We start from the raw sequence: 24,887 nt of genomic DNA, 5'->3' as shown, positions 1-24,887 counted from the left end.
TAGTCATTAATAACTGAAGCAGTTTCAACTATCATAAAAAGCAGCCGTGAAGTAATCCTTTAGCACAGCCTGAGAAGTAGTTCACCCAAAAAATGGAAAGAAAGGAAAAAGCCAAAATAAACGTTCACGCGTCATTGTTAACATATATGAAACATTCCTCCTGGAAGGAGTGGAATTTGCATTTTACTGCACCAGTTTAGGGATCAGTTGCAGATATTTCTTTGCCACTGAAGTACCTGACTTTGTGTCGGTTTTAACTTGTAAACGCACAAAATCCTTTTTTGAGCAACAGTACCAAATTCATGTCTTGAAGGCACATGAGATGTGAGTTTCTCCAGAGACAAGCTGAGCTGTGTCATAGTGAGACAACTTATGGATGTGTTGGGAACTATCTATAACAATATGCTGTTTACTATAGTGGTACTTTTCATATAATGCTATATAGAACTAAACTGATGGCTTGTTTACTTATTAATCTGACATCTGAAATTTTGATAGCATTCTTCAGTACTATACAGATGTGTCCCTAAAATACATCTTATGTTTTATGTTTTTAAGCCAATTTTGCTTATGGTTAAGGAAATTAAATTCATAACTATAAAGAGTGGTGTTTCAGCTGCTTTTCATTTCATTTTTCTATTTAATTTATGTGATTGAATTAACTAATGTCTTTCAGCAACTATCATGTGATGTCACTCCCCAAAATGTCATTATGTTGCAGAGTTGCAGTGGCAGAAGCAGAGCGGAACACCGACCAGGTGCACGAGCACGATGCTGGAGTAACACATTCCCAGTGCTCTGTAACACATTCCCAGTGCAGTAACACATTCCCAGTGCACTCGCCTGCCAGCAGTCAAGCAGGTGGCAAAACTGCTGCGTTGCAGTGAAGAAGGCTGCCATCCTCTGAGTGCAACGAAAGATACCATTCACGTCAAAGGAGAGATTTAGAGGAGTTTGTACAGACTTGCACATGTCAAAAATGTCAGTGGCTCAGACTGCAACAACAGACACCCCCCCCTGATGTGAGCGTTTACCTTTTCAGAGACTACTGGCATGACATTCCAAGCAAGACAGCTCTTATGTTTTGTTGAAATAGAGAACATAAATCAAGCAACACCACGTTTTTGAAAAGATATATATTAAAGTTTTATTCAATTAATGAAATGTTAAAGGCATACAAAAACAATTCCACAAGTTCACAGCAATATCCTAGTATGGGTCAACCAGAGAAAGGCATTTACACTTAAACTCAAATTTTCTTTATATAACTTATTTGCAATGCAAATCTTTGGCATTATGTTCGTCACTAGATTCCACGAAGGCACAATAATATAGAAAATATATTAATGTCTTTTCTTTTCAAACAGTCCTTTCTGTAAACAGTTCAGTAGAGAGCAAAAATAAGCTTTCTAAAAGGCATATGACTTCTCGACAAATCATTGACCAGCAAATAACTTGTGCAGGAGGAGGAAGGGCAGAAACAGTGTTCACCGATAGACAAGAACATGGCGCAATACTGACTACTCACACTTCCAGTCTAGAGTGATCGTTCCAGAGTGGACGTTCCAGAGTGATCGTTCCAAGAACGTGGCTTTATGCAAAATAAGGTAGAGGTGGTTCAATTCCACCCTTTCTTTCTCTGCCAGTTTTTTGACCACAGAAATGTAAGTCACTTGTGAATGTAAGACAGTAAGACACATAACACACTGGACTACCACTTTGAACTGCAGTGAAGGTGCTGGAAAGTTTATTATTATTATTATTATTATTATTATTATTAGAACTAATAGAATCATAAAACATTGCCAAATGTGGTTAGATGTTTCCATGGTGCTGTGTGTAACTACCCTGTGACTTGGATGTTCATGGCAGAACCAGCTACCAGAGCGTCGTGGAAATACCTAGCCCCAGAAAGATAACAGTAGCCCGTACGGCAGCAATTCCCATCAGGCCAGGGGTCAGCCTCTCGCACCGAGCCGGAGCATTCCACTGCGGGGCGAGCGGAGAGCTTTGTCCCCAGCTCGGCAGTGAAGGCCGCAGAGGCATACCGGCACAGAGCGATAAGCAAGGCATTCGAAACATCAGCCCCTGTCTCTTCCAAGGCTGACACTTCTCTTAAGTGTCACTAAAAGAGGCAAGTATGTAGCAGGCAGGCCTACGTCCGCTAAAAGAGGCGTCTGATTCCTCTGCTTAAAACAGGGAGAGGAAGCTGACCGGCGGCCAATTATAATAAGAACACCAACTGTAATGTTAATTTAGTCAATGGGAGTGCCAGAGCCCAGTCAGGTGGCATTCACCTAACTATTCTGGTAAACGGCGTAATCCCAGGCCTGGCAGGATTCACAGCGGCTGGCTTTGCGGACTAGTCCCGCCGTCCTTTCTTGGGGACGTTTCAGGGTCACGCGGTTGTGACAGCACGTGGGCTCCTATGCCCAGCGAGACCGAAGCGGCTGCAACGTCTGCGTTCCATCCAGGAATGCAGGACATATTCTTGCACCGAGCGGTACGCCACGTCATCACACGAATGCCACCCTTTCCGGACAAATCTGATGTGCAGACGCGGCGAAAGAGTAGAAGAGGAGTTTGACAGTGATGAACATCCAACTGTCCTCCCCTTCCTTCTGCCATACAACACTCGCACTTAGTTCAGCAGCATTATCATAAATATAAATGTCAAGATAAAAATGTTACATATTTATATAAATTTATATACTGTTTTACATATTCTTATGCCGTAGGGTAGCATCCTCTTGGAGTTCTGGAGGGTACTGCAAGTACCTTGGACTCAGGTGGCTGCGCACGTGTGAGGCTGGCTGGGAGTTACCAGCAGTCGCACCACAGTCTTATCGTTTTTTTAAGTGTAGAGAGACGGTAATGAGAGCTGAGCTCTCCTCTCTGCACTGGCAGAACTCCACGGCTTCTTCTCCCGCTTTCATTTTGCCTAGCTGGAAGAGAGGGGCTCCATGGGTCACCGTCCTCTTGAGCAGCGTTAGAGATGAGATCTTGCCCAGCGAACCCTGCGCGCATCACAGGCCCGAGGGGCGTTCCGGGGCACTAGGGAGGTGTTACCGGGGTCTCGCGGTCTCTAAATGAGAATTTCCACCAGGTCGTTGGCGCCGCCGTTGGTGCTCCTGTCTGTGCTCGGAGGAGTCTGGGTCTGCAGCAGTTCAGCAGTAGCGTCTGCACAAAGACAAAGAGGCCAGGAACGTCACCAAAAATGCATAAACACGTGGCGCTCAGAGGCTCGACTCTGTGGGGTCTGAGGGCACCCCCACATCCCCTAGGCGGCGACGTGTAGACTAAACCTGCACCTAAGTTAATCAAACCCTGGAGGACCGTCCCCAAGCCGTTTATGGTCCAAGGGCGAACATATCATTTTATCACTGTCCTCGCTCCAGAGCTTTTAGGAAACAGGTTGCGTGTGAGTGTGAAATACACACCAGAGCTGGGCACGGGACCGCGTTCCGGAGCAGCTGGCCCAGCGGCAGGCTCAGGCTCGGCACTTGTCTCGTCTGAAGGCTCATCGCACTGGGTGCTGCGGTCGCGGTTCGGGGCCTGGGGAGGCAAGCACGCGGCAGAGAACAGGGGCGTGGCTGCCGTCTGGTCATCTGAGAGGCTCTTCCCTGCCAACACAGACAGAAAAAGGAAGCACTTTTTATTTCCTGGCCCCGAGAAATGTCGTCTCCCCCCTCCCACCCAGCCACGCACACATCTGCTCCCCTGCAGATACCCTCAGTCTATTCCGGAGGTGCTATTCCAGAAGAGGGAGATGAAAACGCATTCCGATTCCCAAGACCAGGCCTATTTGAGGCCGTCTGCCGGCAGTCTCTGTGGCATTATTTTGGATGAGCACATTCTTTCCGTGCTGAAGACTTTACATAGCTGAAGAAGGCACCAGTTGTCAGGTTTCTGAGCTTGTTCCGCGCGACCCCCTGACTCCTCACCTTTAGGCCGAACGACGACGGACGCAGCGCTGATGGAGGGCACGGACCGGGCGGGCCGGAGTCTGACAGGCTCTGGGCGACCCTGCTCCTTCCGCGAACGCTGTTGCAGGACTTTGATCACGGCGTCTTTCTCCAGCAGTTTGGCGTAGAGGGCCCGGATCCTACAAAAAAACCCACCCGAACACACAGCACATGTTTAACACACGTACTCCAAGTCCTGGCAGTGGCGTACTACTCCAACAGATCTAGCAGATGTTCCAGGCAAACAGTCCCCCCCAGAGCATCTTTACGCATGCGACAGACCTGTTCTCCATCTCCCGATGCCTGTGGCTGGATGACGGCAGGTCTTCGTTGAAACTGTTATCGGGCGAGTGCCCCGGTGAATGCTTGATGATGGTCGTGTCTCTGGAACGCAGAAAATCCGAAGGTTAAAACCTCCCAGGAGCGGCGAGTTAAAACGCCTACGCTCCCGTCTGCTGTCCCCTGAGGCTCCCCTCCCCGCTGCCATCCCTCCCCTCACCTCTGGGCGGCAGCGGTAGCCGCCGCGTCCATGGCAAACTGTCGCATGGTGCTCTCCTCCAGGTACTTCTGCTCCCAGCGGGTGATGTCGGCCTCCAGGGCCAAGATCCGCTCCTCCCTCTCCCTCAGCCTCTGCTGCAAGGGGGACATGCTCTGGGTGGGCAAGGAGGCTCCGCCCACCTGCTGCCCCTGACACTGCCACTGAAGCGGGTAGAAGAAACAAAGAAGTTCAGTGGAGACGAATATAACCGTCCGGTCTCAGCAGGACGGCTGGCGCCCACGCCTGGCGCACACCGGCGGGGAGGCGGAGGCGGGCCGTACCTGCTGCGTCCTCAGGCTCTTCAGCTCTTGCTCAAGCCGGGTGCGGAGCCTCAGCTCCAGGGCTTCTCTCTTTTCGCAGGCGGCCTGCAACTGGGTGAGGGCACTCTGCAGCTTCTCCACCTTCGCCACGTAGGCCCGCTTCTTGCACAGATCCTCCTCCAGCTGCCTGTTCCGTGCCTGGGCTGACACCAAGGCCTGCTCCAGGGCTTCTCGCCGCCGGCACCAGTCCTCCGCGGAGGCCCTCAGACGCTTCAGCTCGCCCTCCAGATGCTCTCGCGCCTGCTGATGCTCCTCATCTGCGCAGAGAGACAGAGAGAGAGAAATGGAGAGAGAGAGAAAGAAAATATGACACTTGGTTCGAAAAACATTACCAGTGAAGCTGAACTTCGAAGTATCACAACATCCAGCAGCAACAGTGAGAGTCGCGGTATTTTCACAGCGTGAATGGTGACACAGCGTGGGAGCACTGTGTTGTTTTCTGGCGTCTGTCTGCTTACTCTTGACTGTGCAGTCATGGTACAGTGAACTCCGAGCACAGGGACTCTGAGCACAGACATTAGCAGAGCCGAAAAACGAACAGCCAGGTCTAGGGCGCATCCTGCGTGTTCCCCGCGCCTCCGAGTCATTCTAACAGATTCTCACAATGCCCCGGAGCAGTCCTAATGCCTTGGCGTCATTCTAACGGATTCCCACAAGACAATCTTCCCACGGGAGTCTGGAACAACAGAGGACTGCTCAGTTTACACACACCTGCATGAGCTGGAGCAGGAGTGGCACAATCATCTCTGTCCTTTGACGGAGGATCCGGCAATTTTGGCTGAAATTCCCAGACTGCCAGAGCAACTACTGAGCTATCTGACAATTTAGGGAACCAACCTCGCAACTTTAGTCAGTGATTACAACATGTCAGGACACACTTCACCCATGCCGGCTCGTTTTCAGGTCCAAATACATAGCTAATTAGAAAAAAAACGGGAGACATTAGCACTCCGACCCTCCTCTGCGCTGAAGTGTGGCTTATCCAACCCTACACGGCACACAGGAATGGAATGCGGATGTCCTCTTATCCACTTACGCACACAGGCACGTCTTTATATCCATCGGAACTCTGGAATGCCTTCGGACAAAGTGGTAAACAAATACCTCCTGAAGGTCATGCAGTTTAACATACATACTGCTTTAAGATATGAGGTGTTGAATCACATGATGTCCTGAGCTAATAGTTGATTTGTGAGTGTATGTGTGTGTGTGTGTGTCTGTCATTTCGCAACACTTGGACACTCTATTTACCCAAATGGAGCCAAGGTGCCTGTAAGACAAACACCTAAGGTGCTTGATGGAGAGTTAATTCTATTATGCAACAAGGTAAGGTTCACTCGGAGCAGATTAGTTTCCAATGCGAGGTCCAAATTAACATTCTTGCGAGAGAGCTGTAATTCAAAGAGGGCTGAATCAAACAGCTTTAGTACAATAGTAGAAGCCCTTCGGTGGTGCCAGTGCCAAAAGCAACAGAATACCTCTCCTGGTATTGCACAAAACCTGTTTACTTCATTACAGTCTCTGCATACTTCAACACCACCATACCCAAAGAAGGAAAGTCAGGAAGCCAGGGGGCTTGGTCTGAAATGGGTGTCTCTGACTTGCAGTAGAGGATGCCCATGGATCCTTCCACTGAGCCTGGGGGGGGGCTATGGGGGACGACATTCCTCAAGCATGGAATAGCCCAAAATACCTGAAAATATTCCAGGAACTCAGACCACATTTACCAAAGCTGTTAATAATGGCTTGTGCTTAAGTTCCACAAGCGGTTCTCTCTCAGCAGAAGAGAGTGGCTGGGCCGCACCTAGCACCAGTAAGCAGCTACTCACGCCGGACCCGACATGCCAACGTCATTTCTCACAGGAGAGCTGACTTTGTAATGCTAACAAACCGCTTACTAATGCGATATGTCAAAACAAGAGCGGTCTCAGGAATCACAATCATCACAAGCACGCAGTGCGGTGATGCTGGAGCAATGTTTGATGAAGATAAAAAAACAAACAAACTAAAAAAGACATAAGAGCCAGGACGTCGGGTTCGGCAACTGGGAGAGAGATCGCTTGAGTAAACTGAAGCGGGGGGGGGGGGGGGGGGGGGGGGGGTGTTACTTACTCTGCTCCGCCAGTTTGGCGAATGCTTGCTTGCTATGGTCTTGCTCTTCCATGACTGCTCTCTGTTTATTAGCTGTTTCCAGGCGATCTAGCATTAGATACAGAAGTGGTGGAAATGAGAATTCGTGGAAACCGTGGTTTTGACGTGGCCAGCATCGTAATTCGAGACCTTGTGTATTAAAATGAGCCAGATTAGCTGGAATATGGTAATCTACAAGACCACACTCACCCCTAAGGTCTCGGTTGAAGTCATGAAGTCTCTTGATTTCCGATTCGAGCTTGCTCCGCATGGTTTTCTCCAGGGTCTCTCTCTTTGCAGATCCCTTCATAAGGGTCTCGTAAGCCTCCGATATCCTCTGAATCTCCTTCTCCAGCTGTGGAAAGAAAATAAGTCTTTTGTAAAAAAAATTATTTTTTTGCCCATATTCGATCACAGGAATTCCTCAGTAGGCACCTGAATGAGCTCAAAGGAAGCCCGAAGCGTTCCGCCTAAAAGCCGACCGGGCCAGGATCGGTGAGAAACGGAGACGCGGAAGAATGTGCTTGGCGGAGCTTCTCATTGTGCCTGCCCACAAGTGAATTACTCTCTCACAGAGCTCTTTGGGGACTGGGAATTGAATCAACATTCCAGAAAGAACACTTATAGGTCCCAGGTGTTTGTGCATTCATCTCTCCGCATGGCAGGATGCCAGAGGCAAGCCAGGGGAACAAAGGAACAGGACGTGTTGAGAGAGACCAGACTGTACACTGCATGTACCCGGACATTTGTGGAAAAAAACGGGGGGGGGATAACTGATTTTACCGTTCACTCGGGACTGTTAAGGGCGACAAAGGGAAAAGGAAAGAGGTGCATAACTTACGCCTCCGCTCGGATTTGACCCGCTGTCTAAACACAGTGAAAAGACACCGGATTCCAAATGGGTCTGTGCTTGAAGGTGGGGGGGTGTGTGTGGGGGGGACGAAAGTGAAAGAGGCCATTGAGTCAGGGGAATCCACAGCTGCGAGGCCTGCCCATCAGCTGTGGGGTGTTCAGGGGCCCCTGGCTACTCTCACAGCCACTGGGATGAACTGAGGCTTTGGCTCCAGCTGGCAGACAAAAGAGGCCGGAGTGGATCCCGGGGGGAGCCTCCTCCTTCCCGCTTCAATTTACGGCCTATTGATCCAACGGAGGGATGCCTGATCTATAGAGTCCTCAATGTTCACGGGCAACCCTCTTTTCAGAAGCAAACTATGGACGTTTAGGAGCCTTGCATGAGACACAGGCAAGTTCGTTTGGTTTGCGAACTTTTGTGAAAGACGATGCAAGATTTCAGTGAATGTACGATGGGAACCTTATATAACCAAATATAACCTTATATAACCAAATATAGCCTTATATAACCTGCAAAAGCAGAGACCAAGCTAAAGATGTGACATTCCAGCTTTTCAGCACTGACATTATTAAGTTACAGGAAAACACTGGGCAGTTCAGACCGGGGCAAATTCAATATGGTTTCAAACGCCCAATAGATTTCTAGGAAATTTTGGGTCAGTTACTGAAAAAGAAGGCTTCTCAAGTGAAATCAGAATCCTTGTGATCCCTTCCACCGCACACATTCCTACACGGCTAGCGAGTTAATCTCTTCGGAATGCAGCGTTTGGAAGTGACTAGCACTCTACGATTTCTTTCATCCGCACTCTGTCTAATCTCAGGACACAGGGGAGCCCCTATGGATAAGTGCCTGTTCAACGTCTGCGTGTGTAGTTCTGAATTCCTCTTTTAAGACGTGACGAAACGACGGCGTTTACCTTCTGCAGCCTGGCCGCTTTCTCGCTGTAGCTCTCCACTTCCCTCTTCAGCCTGTCATTTTCCTTCATCAGCTGCTCGATCTGAGGATTAGGAGCGGGGATGCTGTAACCACCGACTATGACCTCCTGTCCAGCAGGGGGCAGTGCAGGTAGGGTGTTGTGTCGAGCCGCCTGCGGCTGGGCCGGAACATACCTAGTGCAGACACAAATGTGGAGCCGGTCAGGTTTTATTCTGCTTTGCTGAAGCTGCATGCAGCTGGTCGTCTGAAGTCGTTACCTGTGAAGCTGGGAGTAGAGAGCTAGAGGGACCTCTTTGATATAGTGTCCGTTTTCCTGCGAATGACTCAGCATGTATCCCGGGGCTTTGACGGCGAAGGGGTACTCCGGGGGTGGCCCGCGCTGCTCGGACCCTCCGTGCGCGGCCGCGCCTGCGTGGCCCCCAGACAGCTGGGGGTAGCTGTGCGAGGAAGTCATGGGTGCGCTGTCGTGGACAGAGTTCCTCTCCAGCGAGAGCTGCATTAAGCGCTCGCTCAGCGACCGGGCGTGCTCGCGCTTCAGGTCCCACGTGCCAGGGTCCTGCTCGAGCTCGGGTGTCTCCGGGTCACCCTGCTGCTGTCCAGCATGACCCCTCTGGGAGGCCAAGTACTGCGAGTGAGCCTTCGCCTCCTCGTAGGTGGGGAGCTCTTCCGTGTGGAGCTGGTAGAGATGACACACAGGGCTCTCAGAGTGCGGGCAGTCGCCCTGGTGCTCCTGGCCCTGGGGCTCCTGCCTTGTGGACATCTGGAGGAACTGTGACTCCTCCTGGGTGAGGCTCTCCAGGGAGGAGCGGGGACTGCCTGTGACCCACCCGCTGCTGCCTCCGCGCAAGGCTTGCTGCTGGATGGCCAGGAGGGTGCGTGCGTCTGTGGGGTTCCCATATCGTAGCTGCTCCTGGATGAGCCGGTGAAGAACCGTGCCTGAGGAATCCTCCGCGGTTCTCATCTCAGGACAACGCTGAAGCACAATAGCCAATTAAAAACGATGCTTTATATAACGAGAAATCTTCTGTCTTGACTGTTGGACCTGAAATTACAGTGGTTAAAAAACAACAAATCAGCCTAACATAACGACAACAATAATAATTTGCATGCGGTAACGTATAGGCAGTTTTGTTGGATGTTTAAAAAAAAATCCTAGTTAAATCGAATGCATCAGTTGAAACATTAAATTGCTCCAGAAGCAGCAAATAGCCCGCTCGGTGGATCCCCTCCCTCACTTCACATGCCTCTCCGCTCCGCGCCTCTGCTCGTGGCAACACCACGTCAGCCTGTAAGTACCCCGCTGGAACTGTGCTACACGAGCCCCCCCCCCCTCTTGCATTCCGCGAGACCCCGCACGAAGCGTATGCACATACCATCCGAGTCCGAGACCGTGCCACATTACACCGAGCGACCGCTTACGCCTCGAAACGTAACCTTCCCCCGCTGCGGACCGGAGGAAACGACTGAAGGATGAGTACGGTTACACCATTACTTGCGTCACTTGTTTCCTGGGTTTGCGAGCGCGCTTCCATTGGCTCGTCCTCTCGTAACTTTTCCAGTGAAATGCTAAAGTCAGTAGCGTACTATTTACACGAAAAACCCACTCAAATGTTCCACCAGTAACCCACCGATTACACGACAGTGGCTGGAGAATGTACACACAGAGGATTCGGCTCTGAGTCACAACGCAGCGCATGTCTTTATACTGGCATGTACGCAAGCACGTCCCGATCCAGATGTTGTAGGAAATACGCGAGAAAGTGGAGGTTGGTTTCTTCCACAGCCCTTACATTAGCCGGGATCCTCGCACACTCACGGGGTAGAGAGATTTATATATTTATATTTATATTTATATATATATATATATATATATATATATATATATATATATATATATATATATATATATACATACACACACACACACATACATACACACACAAACACACACACACCACCCGCAACAGAAAAAAAACTTCCTTCATCCCGACGATTTGGTGAGAAATCTTTAAACTCACCAAATCAAAGTCGCATGACGGATCGCACGTCTCTTGTAATCCCAATAACGCCGCACGGGCGTTTATATTCCCATGTGCGCTTGGCCGAGGACGCGTAAGTGCGCCCGGAGAGCTCCCACGACGGAGTGCGCGCCGAGGGGCGGGCGCCGCTGATAAACGACCGGGGGCCGATTGTTCGTCGCGCGCGGAATGCGCGGAATGCGCGAGGCTCCGGGTCCCCCGGGGATCAAACGCGGGACTGCTGAGCGCGGAGGGAACGGGGGAGGGGGCGCAGGACGAGCGCTGCCGCGTCCTGCCCGTGTGGACGGGGAATCTTCTGTAAACAGCTGTCGGTTTCATGCAATTAATGATTATGCTGCGTGAGGAGTGCGGAGGCGGATGAGAACGGCGGGCGCTTCGCCTTTTCTTTGGTAGTTCCATGAGCTGGATTTACTGACTTTCTGCGTCGCGTGTTATGAAAGAACCACATAAAAAAACATTTAAAAAAAAAACATAAAAAGAAAAGTTCACCCGAACTTTTTCTTATTATTTTAAAGTATAAAACGATATTAGAGTGGTGCCCCGTTCCCAGTGCATTGACTCATCTGTCCTCACGTTTCACAAATTTTGCTTAGTCTTTTACTTACATCTTTCTTTGTTTTTCTCTTGCTGGTAGAGAAACCAACTAACACAAATGGGGGAAAAAAAAACTCCCATAATTTCAACTGCTAGATTTCAAACAGGAGCACAGATGCTACACAGTGACTGTCAAAACTCATAAGGAATTGATTTTAAGTTCTTTGTTTGCTTTCAGCTGGTGAATATTTAAGCCCTGGCCTGTGCCAGTTCATTGTTGAATATGTGTGTGTGTGCGTGTGTGAGAGTGTGTGCATGTGTGTTTCAGGCATGCTGCCTGCCAGCTGTCCATGGAGGGCAGCGTCCCCCCCTCCTTAATACGGTTTTAGAGAGACATATTGTTGTACCCTACAGCAGACATTACTGGGAGAGATCTGCCATCTGCTCACTGAACACTCCAGCCCCGACCTCACTACAATCTGACACACTTCACACACACACACACACACACACGCACACGCACACGCGCACGCGCGCAGCTGATGAAGGACCACTGTCCTATCCTGTTTCTTCTTGTGATTTTGTTTGTCGTATAATCTCCACCTGCAGTACACACCCAGACGCATTTAGAATGAGCACAGGCACCTTTCAAGAGATCAACTCCCCTTTCTCTCACTTTACCGTACCTAGATGCTTCCTCCCTGGCCCGCGTGCACGTACCCTTTAAGAGCGTGCTCTCACATACCCTTTAAGAGCATCCTGTCGCAGCACAGAACGTAGGAGCTGTGTCAGATGGTGGATTACCCTGTTCTCAGTTGAACAGAATACGTCCGATGGCCAGTGAACTCCACGGGTGAACATGTGGGAACTGCACATGTAAACGTGAACCGAACCCAAAATGGGCTGGTGTGTGCCAAGCGTGCAGAGAGCAAGTCTTGGCTTGTGAATGTGTAGTTGGGGCGAGTGGCACCCATGCGCCGATCCGTTTCGGCTCTCTGCCTTCCAGGCTCGGCACACAAAGCCTGTCCAAAGGGCTAGACCGAAAAAAAAGAGGAACGTTCATGGGGCAAAGCTGGAAGGTACGTTTGAGTATTTGGATCTTGATGGAACATATATGCGTTTGCCTAAGGCCTGTACTGTTTATACAGTGCTGAATTTGGGCCATGTTGTGCTGGAGAGAAATCTTGGTGCACCTGTTCAGTGGAATTGGTATAACTGACCCTGTAGTGTGGCACTAAAATAATACCTCAACTCCTGAAACATACGCAATAGAATAACGTGAAACAACCTTCAGAAATATGTAGACCAGATTGGTCAGATCCTCTCTGTAAGCACCGAGTTGGTAATGACAAATCCCAGAATACTTAATAATGAATAGGAAATGAATTAGATATTGGTTACATCAGAACAAAGCTTCGTGCCACATAAGACAGTTCAGCAAAGGTCAGCGAGAGAGAGAGAGAGACTCGGTTCCGCTTCTCTTTCTGTTCCTCCAGAGAGAGGAAATGGCCGCATTCCATACATTAGCACCAGTAAGGTGTGTGTGTGTGTGTGGCGGGGGGGGGGGGGGGGGGGGTGCCTGCGTTTTTTGCTCCTTAATTAAGCCTTTCTTTGTAAACAACATGTCTGTGCACCCCCCCCACATACACAGCACAGGGCCAGTTGTGCACGCTGCTGTGTCTGTTGTCAGAATTTTGACCCAACAGTCTAGCGAGTACCTAACAACCCTAAATGAAAATATACATACATGTGCAGAAAAGTAATATTTGCATAAGAAACAACTCCTGCACAGTATCAGTTACAAAGATGACATGTTTTTGACAACTAGGACAAAAAGCTATAATTAATCTATACTAGAAATGCTTTAGTGCAGAACAAAATAAAGAACAGAGAAGAAAATATTAACTAACATTTACTTTCTAGTATATCCTGACAGTAAGTTTTTTTTTGTTGTTTTTTTTTTTTTAAAGTCCCAGTTGAAAATGTTGAAAATGAATGTGTTCATCTTAAACAAACACTTTGCTCGTGGTCTGAAAGGCAGCGAGAGACAAACAACAAACATGAGTGTGGCGTCAGGAGTGTGTGAAACAACTGGTCTTAAACCATGTTTACATGAGCGTGTGCTCCTGAATGACTCCAGAGAGCACCTGCCTGCACAGGGAATTCCTCACCAAAGCACCAAGAACAAACGAACCATCTAGCACTTTAAAGAGAGAGGCACACAGCCACCTGGGCTCAGCTCCAGCAAGGACCAATTTATTGATTAATTGATTATTAATTGTACACAAAAAACTACTAAGGCAACCACTTATCTTGCAAACATTTATTCCAAACACCATCATATTTAAACCACACGCATGTCCCTTCACACTCAGTGTGGCCATCCACTGCCAGACCCATCAGTGAGGGGTTATGGAACACCCAGGGGTCAGAAGACTCATCAAGGCTCTGAGCGGAGCAGCTAGAGGAGAGGAGATCCTTATCAGGTCATTTGACCTTTCAGTTCACCGCTCATTTGCCTAACCAAATTCATCCTGGCCAGAGGGTTACTGCAGTGGCTCAATAACCAATCTCCCCCACCACACACACACACACACACACAGCACTTTGCTTATTTGCTTGCACAGCACACACAAAGAAGCAGACAAGACAGCTGCACCCATCTCTGAGTTATGTGTAATTGTGTGTGACACTCTACATCACTGCCCTCCATTGTCCTTGCCTCTAGCCGGGTGATCAGCAAGGCTTTCAGCTGTCCGCTCACCTTTCCGCGGCTCACGTTTCAAACAGCATCACATTTTCCACTTATCGCCAGGTCGGCATCAGGCGTCATGACTATGAATAACGTGACGAGGAAGGTTTAAGCTGCATTTTGTGATGCAGACATCACAACTGGTTTAGATGTCCAGCAGTTCCCTACTGCACCTGCTGAAGAGTGAATCAGCAGGTGGTGTCATTCACGTAACCCGGTGTGTACTTTAAACAACAGAACAGCTCACTAGGACCCGAAATGTTAACAGTATCCACTATCCAGGTGCGCAATCCACACCGCGCTGAGCGATTTCCCTTTGCTTTGTGACGTCTGTTCTTTCAATTCTAAAATTAACTCCAAATGTCTCTCCGACAGCCACCTTCAAAGGCAGGTTACGGCTTTCTCCGTAGCTGTTAAGAACTCAGTCGGAGCTTTGGCCAGTGTCTCGGAGTGCACACAAAGAACAAAGCAAGCGTTTGTGTCTAAGCCTCGAGACTTCAATCAGTACACTTTACCTGCTGACATTTACCAAGAAAACACACCAAGCACACACACTAGACAGAATCAGCAGTTGAATCCACTTTTCATTAAACATAATTAAAAGGAAGAGAAAACAATATGGTACAACATATAAGAAATACAATATGGAACAGAAAACCTAAAAGAGTACAGTTACTGTCAACACAAGGCACTGTGCTGTTAGGCCATATATATATATATATATATATATATATATATATATATATATATATATATATATACACACATACACAAATGTGTATGTGTATGTGTGTGTGTGTGTGTGTGTGTGTGTGTGTGTGTGTGTGTGTGTGTGTTGACAGTTACAATACTCTTTCGGGTTTTCTGTTCCACCTCAAGGTAAAGGAAAAAAACAAACTTTTGTGTTATCAGTACAACAATGGAACAACTTGGGTGCTGAGAACAGAGAAGGGCCGTGCTGGGACTTGCCCTCTCTCTACCCACAGCAGCGCCGACATTCCACCATATCAATGTTGCGCTTAAGCATTGCGACTCAGCGAGAACCCTGTTCTCGCCGTTTGTAGCATTCGCAAAATAAAGAAATCTTGTTTGGACCATAAACACGGGATCTTTAAGGAGGGATGTTATTCCAGTTTTCCAGGGTTTGTTTGCTGCTATTTGCAGACAACATTAAACCCTCATCAAGTACTGTTTAGTAAACTCGGGACTCATTTGTTTTGTGAAGGACACAGTTTGCCCTCTTTGTAAAGAGCAGGACTGTACTTTGAAGGCCTAACTAGCTTGCACTATTTGGACATACGAATGAAGTAAAGAGTGACTTAGTTTAGACATAGTACACGGTTTCTTTTGTTGTGCAGACCCATACAGAAATGCATAAGTTTGTAAAGTGTATACCAAAGTTCATACAATAGTCCTTTACTGACCGAGAGTCTTTCAGGTCTCTTTACGTCCGAGATATGAGATATGGGGCAGATGACTGGTCTGTGTCTTTGTGTGTGTTGGGGGGGGGGGGGGTCCTTCTGGAGAAGTGGCACCTGTTCTTTCTCCAGCACCAAATGGTGTATGAGAGGAAAGCACAGAGCCCCTCCTCCATTTCTCATAGATGCATGTGCAGAAAAACACTCACATTCACAGCCCCCCCAACATACAATCATGCAAGCAACCTTTCAGAGACAAAACACCCTAAAATATTAGTGCCAGTTATTATATACAAAGCGGAAAGACACACGCAGCACACTAACAAATATATATATATATATATATAGATAGAGAGAGAGAGAGAGAGAGACAAACACACATTTTTACGGGCGCAATTATTTTTCACGGCTACGGTAAGGTATCAGCTAGAAAGGTTCCCAGGTGTGAAGAGGGAGGTGAGGAGAGATGTCCACCACCTCCCAGCTAAACTCAGCTGCGTCATTCGCCTCCCTGGCCACACCTGTGCCCCTCTGCGTTGACACCACCGGCGATCCGTATGCTCTCACTTTCACCCCACATTCCACAGGGCCATTACGGCAGGAGCAGGTGTCGGGAGAGACCGACACTTAGCCGCTCTCCCGCAGCATAAGGGGCCATTGTGATGCAGGCATCTCTATGGAAACGCACCGCGTTGGGCTTAAGTCTGTGTTGTGGACAGGGACTAATATGCATATAATGCGCATCTGAAAGTCAGCAGAAAGGGCCGACCCCCCGGAAAAAAAACGGCATGAAAAAGGGACAAAATCGGATACTGATTGATCTGTTTTCATTCCTTTTTTTTTTTTTCTGGCATAGCATTGTGTTTATCACCTGAAAACAAACATGATTTCTGTTCCTTTTGCCTTGTCCATACTAGTCCACTCCAGGGATGCTTTATGTCATTTTAACAGGACCAGTTTGTAAACCAGGCCCCAGTAGAATGTACCATTTGCTCCAAACATGCATATCTGCCTGGGAGCCCACTGCAGCCTGCACACCTCACTGCGCGGCATGCGGGAAACAGGGACGGGTTTAGGGAGGGTCATTTGTGATTTTATTTTCTTTTTTCTGAATGCCCCCAGCTTCGCAACGTTAGAGGAGAAAAAGCTAACAGAAGGGGTCGGAACAGAATCAAATCTGAGGCCAAACAAAAGAGCGCCGTATTAACAAGACCAGCCACACAGGGGACGTTCGGAACTTTCATGGCGTGAGATGATTCGGAAAGCAAAACATCATTTTTAAATGGTAACATTTGGTATCGTCCTCAGTGGGAGGGAACCGAGAACAAAAAAAAGATGGGTTTCCTTTCTCTGCCATCTCTCTCCCTCACAACCAGACACACACACACCCAACAGAGCAGATGGCCCATTAAGCGTTCACTTCCAGAGCAGATAAAGTTGTCTCCCAAGGCCATACTGACTGGAGAGCTTTGAGCGCGTCATCAACCATTGAAATGAGACAAATGCTTTTTAGCCTGCAGCCTAGAGATAGCGTATGTCCACATGGGCTCACTCACTCACACACACACACACACACACACACACACACACACACACACACACACACACACACACACACACACACACACACACACACACACACACACACACACACACACACACACACACACACACACACACCAGGTGGGGGAAGTGGTCTGAGAGGTTGGGTGGCGTCTCTCGCTGCCCAGCTGCTTGGTGCAGTCCCTTTACATGGTTCCAGCACCTGCCTTCTCCAGTGTACAGCACTATAGGGGTGTTTTCTTATTGGCTGATGGGCACGTCTATGTGTCTGTCCCCATGGTGGTCCTTTCTATGCTTTGTGAAGAGTTTAAGACTCGGGACACTGAACGTTGGTTTCAGCACTTGCATGGATCACTCTCTTCCTTGGAATTCAGGAAATTAAAACCAAATTGAATGAAAACATTTCCTCTAACTTCACCCTCCTCTGGCTCGGAGGTAAAAATCGTGTTACAGAATAATTATGCAACCAAACTCTGGGTGCGCCGAAAGGACAAAATATACCTGTACTCCCACTGGCCATAGAAACAAATGAGAAATACCATAATAAAAAAAACAAAAAAAGACAGATTAACAGAATTAACAGAACAACAGGGATAATACATATAGAGATTTTTTTTCTACATCTGTTACACAAATATGCCTTTGCTTGGAACACTTCACCAAAGAGCTTTTGGAATATGCTGTATTTATGCAAAATTATGATGTTATATTTTCAGTGGCTTGTTGTTCCCTTATGCGTGTGTGAATCATTTGAATTTGGCTGTTCTAGCTGGTTCAACGTTAAAGGGTAGTGCCGTCATGCACACGTAAACATGCACGGGTGTTCAGTACCATGGTGCGTAACAGACACATGAGAAACCATGCCTCCTTAAAAACATCACTGAAGATGAGCAGGGACAAATCAATTCTTAACAAGTATTTTTATATAGATATGATGTGTTTATCGATATGAGATTATGGGAATTGTTAGATATGTCACAAGTACCAACACACACAAACCTTTCCTGAAAGATTCCAGAAAAAGACCCCATACTGCCACATTTTATCTGCACAAACACACACACACGCGCACACACACACACACACACACACACAGGCTAACTTGCGGACCCAGTCATTGTCTTCTGCTGTGAGTGGTCCAGCATGCTTGCGGTCCCTGAGTGGTGGTCGACGGAAGCTGGAGCGGGGGGGTCCTTGCCTGGTGCCCCCCCCCCCCCCCCCCCTTCAGGCCCTGAGCCGCCTGTCTGTCTGCCTGTTTCTGCCACTCTGATCCCATTGTTCTGCACTTCCTGCTAGGAGGCGCGCAGGCTGAGGGAGCCCGGTCAACCGCAAAAGAATGCAGACAAAAAAATTACGGATGTTTCCTGGGATTTTGGAGCATGATTCCTGCCTTCTTCCAGCTAGGCGTCTGGAACAAGGACTTCCGGCCCTATAGACGTTCAGTGCAGAACACACGTGCACATGCACACATGCGTGCACGCTGGCAAACACACACAGACACACACGCCCACCCCATCATGGAAGCGACACGGATGCCTTTTAAAACAAGCACCCAGGAGCCAAAATCCTACACAGGGACACATTGTATTCCAGATGCCGGGGAAGAGACGAACAGCTCGTTAATGATCAACACGCTGTGGAATGTGCTGCATGCCTGTCGAACTGACGTGAGTCCCGAATACGTTCACATGGGATCAGTTCTTTACATGCCACAGGTCTTCTGAAATGTAACGGTGGCCTGCCGAACACCAGTACAGCCAGAGCAACTTTCCTTTGCCGGCCCCGACCACATACAGAACGTGACGTTCAGAGCCCATAAAACCCGCCTTTATTTCCTCTCCCTTGTAATTACTCCGCCAGTGTGAGTGCTCCTGAACAAAAGGCATCTCACCTTCTAACATTAAAGAGGTTAATTATCATTTGGGTGAGCAGGAGGACGTGGGACTGTTCAGCAGGCCTGGCGGAGGGGAGGGGGAACCCCCCACTTCCGCCGCAGCAGCAGGGAGGGGTCATGGCAAGCTCGCCGTCGCCCTGACGTTACTTGCGATCACATGAAGCCCACTCCTGAGGACTTTCCAGCCTCAGCTCGCGGGCAGAAAATGAGAAGGAGGGATCCGGGGAGAGCGAGGGTAGATAGAGAGAGAGAGAGAGAAAGATGTACACAAACAGGCATGCATCTCCATGCCCTGCCAATACTGCAGAATCCCTTCGAACGCTTTTCAAATTAAACAGCTGAGGCTGAGATACAGACGCTACAGGCGGTAGGCAGGATGCACTATCGCACTTGACCTACGCGCAGGCCACTGCGGTCGTGATCACTATCAGCAAACAGAGCCGTGCGAGCACGACCTTCCCAGGCAAACACAGTGCTGCTTCCCTCTGTTTTGCACCCTTTTTTTTTTTTTTTTCAGCCGTGACATCCACTGTGGAATGCAGGAGCTTGCTGAGAACTGTGGGCCTGACGTTGCTCCATCGCACATCTGAAACGCGCTTGCAGCATAGCGGAACTCACAACCCCCCCCCCAAAATCACAAAAACCACAACCCAATTACTAGAAACTCTAGAACATGCCACGCTGTCACTCAGCTCACCACCACATGGCGTTCGGGAATAACAAAGGCATCGCGGCCAGCCACTGGCTAGTCAGCAGACGAATGCGTCATAATACGAAGCATTCCGCCACACGGTGACACGGTCGGCCGGCGCACATGTTAACAATGGATGTCACAGACGTAATCTTTATTAAGCAACAGCCGATTGGTTGGTTGTAAATCAGGTGTTGTGACAAAGTAACGGGAAACGGAGCAGGCAGAAGAAGCAAAACAGGGGGGTTGCCACCATAGACCCCGGAGGCCTGGCTAGACCGGAGAGTAGTGAATAGTGAGTGATCTTGCAGTGAAGGAGGGAAAGGTAGAGCAACAGCATTGTGAGGTGTCCTTAGGTAATGAAAAAAATATAACATTTAAAGAGAAAAGCTGGAAAAACCTTTTGGTGTAAGATACCACTCAGCCCAGGTACTGAATCCTGTCTTGGGTGGTCTCTGAAACTCCAGGTTTTTGCTCTGTTCTAGCCCACCCTAGCCTGGTAATCAAAAGCTCTGCCTTATTCAGGTATAGGAGGTGGAACACAAGAAAAACCTGGTATGGTCAGAGGACTGGACTGAATATCGCGGCCTTAAACGCGTAACATTAAGGCATTCCGTTCAACACTGTACTCCTGTTACTTTGTGGATTACTGTACAGTCAATGTAACTCGATGCCACTGTTTCCATCTTTACAATAACCATGTCAGGTCTCGCCATCACCCCACGTATCCAAATGAAAGTATGGCTTCTCTTGAAACAATAGTGTAGCCTACGCATGTATAAACTAATATTGAATGCTGAAGTCTTACAATAGTACACAGCTACCTTAGTATAGACGATTAGTACACATTCTCACTGTAAAATTCCATGGCATGCAAACCATCATGTCTTATAATGTACTTTTCAAAATATTTTGTTTTCTACATTCCTGTCAATGTCTATACAAATCTCCCGCTGTCTTGACTACGCAGAATTTAACCTGAATTTCCACATTCTTTCTCTGCTGCTGAAGGTGCTCCAGACTTAGGCGTAGGTGACCTCAGTTGGTTTCCCAGTGCTGGATCTATATGACGGTAGACACCTGCCATCCCACCTCTGTAAAAACAGGCACCCAAATAGTGGCCCACACAGCAGGGAAGAGAACACAAAGGAGAGAGCTGTGTCCTCACCCAGAGATGGCAAGTCCACTACAGAGTGGCCAAATTTATCCCCTCCCGCCCACGGGCCAGTCTCGATCTGCTGGGCGGCGCTTTCTCCCGGACTATTCTGGACGTACGCTAATTGCGTCTGCATATTCCCCGGCATTCCAAGCCTGCGGCGTGGAGTCTAAAGGGGGAAGCTGAGACACAGGGCCGGAGACACGCGGTCGGCGTGTTCGCCGCTCTGCGGTGGGCTCCGCTCCAACACGTAGCGTTGGCTAAATTTTTCAGGCCAGAGGGTTCATGCCACGCACGGGCGCAGTAACCAGGACGTGGCAGCTCAGCCCCAACACAGTGCATTCAGGTGTACGTGCACGCCACAAACATTACTGTGAACTACAGAAAAATGACTTATGGAAGACCAGTGGAATTGGTGGGGTAAAAAAGCTCTGAAGAACATGGACGCATTAAAATCATTAGGAGCAGATTTAGGCATCGGAAAACATGAAGCACTGCTGTGTGTCTTCCAGACAGGCAAAGAAAAGATGTCAGTAAGGTAATTAGACTCTGTTCAACCCCAAAAAGAATCACTGCCAGACTGAAAGCAACCATAGCTCGGATCCGTCAGACTCCCTTCATCATACTGCTTCGCCTCTTCAAGAGTTTGTGAACCCCCTCCAGCCAGTGCAAACAGCACAGGGCCGACTGAGCAAACATCTCAGAGCTGCCCATCTAGTGCTCATGGGGGAACCCGGGCCCGTGACGTCCTCTTGTGTGCAATAGTGTGGGTGTGAGGGTGAAGATGCGGATGATGCCTGGTGCCCACCAGCACCGTGGGAGCAGGAGAGGAAGGTGCAGGGGACTGCGAGCGACGGATGTCATGTGCAGGCTTGGAGATTTCTCAGGCAGTGCATCAGTGCCGGACAGATAAGCCTCACCTTCAATGGCCCGGGCTCTTTCTCTCACGCACACACACACACACACACATATACACACACACACACATACACACACACATACACACACAGAAAGAGACTACCTGTTCACAGTGACTGATATTAAACATAGAACCACGTTGACAAAGTACAGACTCAGTGAAACACAGAAACGTTCACAAGTTTCTCATCAAATTTACTTTACTAAATTTGAGATGATAAACCTCAACTGTAGATGTCTAAAACTGACAAACTGCCCTAAAAAGACAGCAGCACTTTAGCTGGGCAATACACATCTGCCTGCCATAACATGAGGGACAGTGAATGGCCCACCATAACACAACACACATGTTGCTGTGTTGCCATGTGAACACCTATATGCATTTATCTATGTATTCATTTCATATATTTACACATTTCTTCCTTCTCTCCTTACCATTTAATTTCTTTCTTTTCAGTTTTTCCTTTCTCATCTTGACTTCAAGTATTAATTCATGCCAGATAGTTCCTTCATGTTAATTATTATTAACATGAAACATTGACAATAACAATTTCCTAAATATCACAAATGATCACTCCTGTTGTTTTTCTACAATACTGCTTTGGGAGGGTAGAGAGAGAGAGAGAGAGAGAGAGAGAGAAGTGGAAAAGAAAGCGCGAGATCGGGAGTAAGAGGGTGTGGGAAAGGGCCCAAGATAACTGAAAATACACCTCCTGACTTCTACCCAGAAGAACAACAAATCATGAGATATAACCATATGAGATTAGACATGTTCTTCAGCCTGGTTGGTGTATGATTACATCACGTAAACGTCTCTGCACATCTGTTGGAGCACTATAAAGACGAGGGAATAAAAGCTCTCGGTAGGAGTCTGCGTGCTCTGGTTCCCGCGTGTGAGCGCTCATTACCATTCTCACTGCAATTCCATGATGTCCTGCTGGGGATCGAAATTCCTAGGATTCCTCTGGCTCTCCCCAGAGCTTCTCAGAGGCAAAGTGCCATGATTTCCTGCTCACAAATGGGCGAGACAGGATGAAGTGTGCTCGGTGAATCATCTCTGCTCAGAATATGAAGAAATTTATAAACATCCAGGACTGAGGTATGAGAACCTCCATTTATCTTGCTTGTGGTATCTAACAGAATTCCTTAGCTGGCAACCTCATATGTCTGGAAATTAACACAACTGGCATATGATTTGTGCTACTTGGAACACCATACCAACATAAATCTTTTTTTTCCCTTCACAGACTGACTTTACTACATAGATGTGCCGCAAGTCAACAATTTAAGTCACAGTTTCTCAGAAGCAATCAGCACCATAAAACAAACATAAAACAGCACTGTTCACCTTTGATTGGTAGAACAAGTATCCCACTGTACACTCCCTCTTATATGAACACGGGGTCGAGATTGGTTCTTCTCTGTTGTGTAATGTCTGTCTGTGTTCCAAACACCCTTACTCAAATTTCTAAAGCTGAAACTGCAAACTCTCTTGGAAATAAGAGGTAATAAAATTGTAATAAAGGTAATAAGAGGTAATAAAGATGTTCCCCAAAGTTTCTTTGGATGGCTAACAAGCTGTTGTACAACCACCTTCACCATATGGACCATCTATAATGAAAATCTCCCTAAGGGCTTTTGAAGCATTCTGTACAAGCCATTACTTCTCAGGCACAGTGTGTCCTATGCTTCCTGTCTCTCTCCATTTACACGTTGTCCCAGCAGGGACCCGATGGTGTCGTCCTTGTGTATGTCCCCTCCACATCTCAATATGTAGTCCAATTCAAAATACAGTGAACCGCATCGGCTGAGCTCACCCTTCAAGGGGGTCGGTCTCCTCCTAACGGTCACGTGTTCTGGATTACACAATTAAACTGACCACAGTTTCCAGTGCGATTATTTCACAGCATGGAAATTGTGTTCTGCCTAATTCTCAGACAGCAGGGGCTAAGAAACTGAGCAAGAGCCCGAGAGAGCCAGTCTGCCATGGGGGGGGATCAGAGAGGCCGTGCCGATTTACGACGCTGCTCCTTGGGGGAGCTCCTCCTGCATGTGATCACTCTCTTACCCGCCCCCAAGGCCACTCATCACTTTATGATGGACATAACGATGGTTTTACTGAGCTATTAGACTAAAAGAGACATCAGCATTAAAACTGCCTAGGAACAACTGGTATGGTTTAGTTACACTGTACCACTTAAACAATGCCTAAGAAAGAGGATAACTTTAATGAGACAAGTACTACAAAAACTACTGACTACAGCTGCCACTAGGCACTACAACTACTGACTACAGCTGCCACAAGTACTACAAAAAATACTGACTACAGCTGCCACATATCACTAATCCGACTACAGCTGCCACTCTGCACTACAAAAACTACTGACTACAGCTGCCACAAGCACTACTCCTACTGACTACAGCTGCCACTCTGCACTACTCCTACTGACTACAGCTGCCACTCTGCACTACTCCTACTGACTACAGCTGCCATTCTGTACAAATACAACTACTACTGACTACAGCTGCCACTCTGCACTACTCCTACTGACTACAGCTGCCATTCTGTACAAATACAATTACTACTGACTACAGCTGCCACTTTGCACTACTCCTCCTGACTACAGCTGCCACTCTGCACTACTACTACTACTGAGTACAGCTGCAACTTTACACTACTCCTACTGATCACTGCTGCCACTCAGCACTACTGCTATAGAAAGGATTAAGAAGTTAAAACATTAATAGTGTTTGCGTAAATCCCTCCCCAAGCAAGAATGTAAACAGGTAGTCTGTCCCTGTGGGCTCTGGTCCCCTGTGCATGTACAAAGATCAGATGTGCCCGTGCAAATGTGTATGTTTCCTCCACCCGCCGAGCTTGGCACGGTGTGACCCAGCCCCTTTCACATTCCTCCATACAGCTGCACTTCCTTTCCACGGTTCCTGTGCAGAGCGAACAAGAATCCAGCATGGGGTCACAAGCCCTTGGCGGGGAGGAATGCACACTAGTGTTTGCTCATTAAGATAAGGCTGCAGCCTTGCAGAGTTGCACAGGCTTACCCTCACTTGCTGACTGCTGGTCAGTCACAACAAGATTGGTTTGTGCAGCATGTGAAAGTCTGGTAGACCATTCACAAGGACCAAGTAACCGGCATGGCCGCCAAGTAAGTCTGTTAACTA

General features: G+C 48.1%; 1 protein-coding gene and 1 long non-coding RNA gene across 5 annotated transcripts; one reads left to right on the top strand and one right to left on the bottom strand.

Moving 5' to 3' along the window:
- Positions 1–1,120: 1,120 nt before the first annotated feature.
- amotl2a (angiomotin like 2a) lies at positions 1,121–11,008 on the bottom strand. 4 transcript variants are annotated; one of them, XM_027007705.2, is made up of 11 exons: positions 10,761–11,008; positions 9,000–9,784; positions 8,723–8,915; positions 7,164–7,308; positions 6,936–7,022; positions 4,785–5,080; positions 4,465–4,664; positions 4,248–4,349; positions 3,945–4,105; positions 3,441–3,623; positions 1,121–3,180 (listed from the first exon to the last, which is right to left on the bottom strand). In XM_027007705.2, exons 2-11 carry the CDS (start codon positions 9,701–9,703, stop codon positions 3,086–3,088), a joined length of 2,166 nt encoding a protein of 721 aa, XP_026863506.2. In that variant the 5' UTR covers positions 9,704–9,784; positions 10,761–11,008; the 3' UTR covers positions 1,121–3,085. The 4 variants fall into 4 exon arrangements, with proteins under 4 accessions (XP_026863506.2, XP_026863508.2, XP_026863509.2 ...); XM_027007707.2 differs by lacking the exon at positions 10,761–11,008 and adding an exon at positions 10,116–10,280; XM_027007708.2 differs by lacking the exon at positions 10,761–11,008 and adding an exon at positions 9,978–10,029.
- Positions 8,785–23,254, top strand: LOC118241031. Its single transcript, XR_004775800.1, has 3 exons — positions 8,785–8,871; positions 20,645–22,806; positions 22,955–23,254. It is a non-coding gene; the product is annotated as an uncharacterized LOC118241031 (long non-coding RNA).
- The last annotated feature ends 1,633 nt before the right edge of the window (positions 23,255–24,887 follow it).

The sequence above is a fragment of the Electrophorus electricus genome, chromosome 3 (genome assembly GCF_013358815.1).
Source record: "Electrophorus electricus isolate fEleEle1 chromosome 3, fEleEle1.pri, whole genome shotgun sequence".
NCBI classification, from domain to species: Eukaryota; Metazoa; Chordata; class Actinopteri; order Gymnotiformes; family Gymnotidae; genus Electrophorus; species Electrophorus electricus.
Note: the sequence above shows the minus strand (reverse complement) of the source record. Positions and strands in the feature narration are given on the sequence as shown.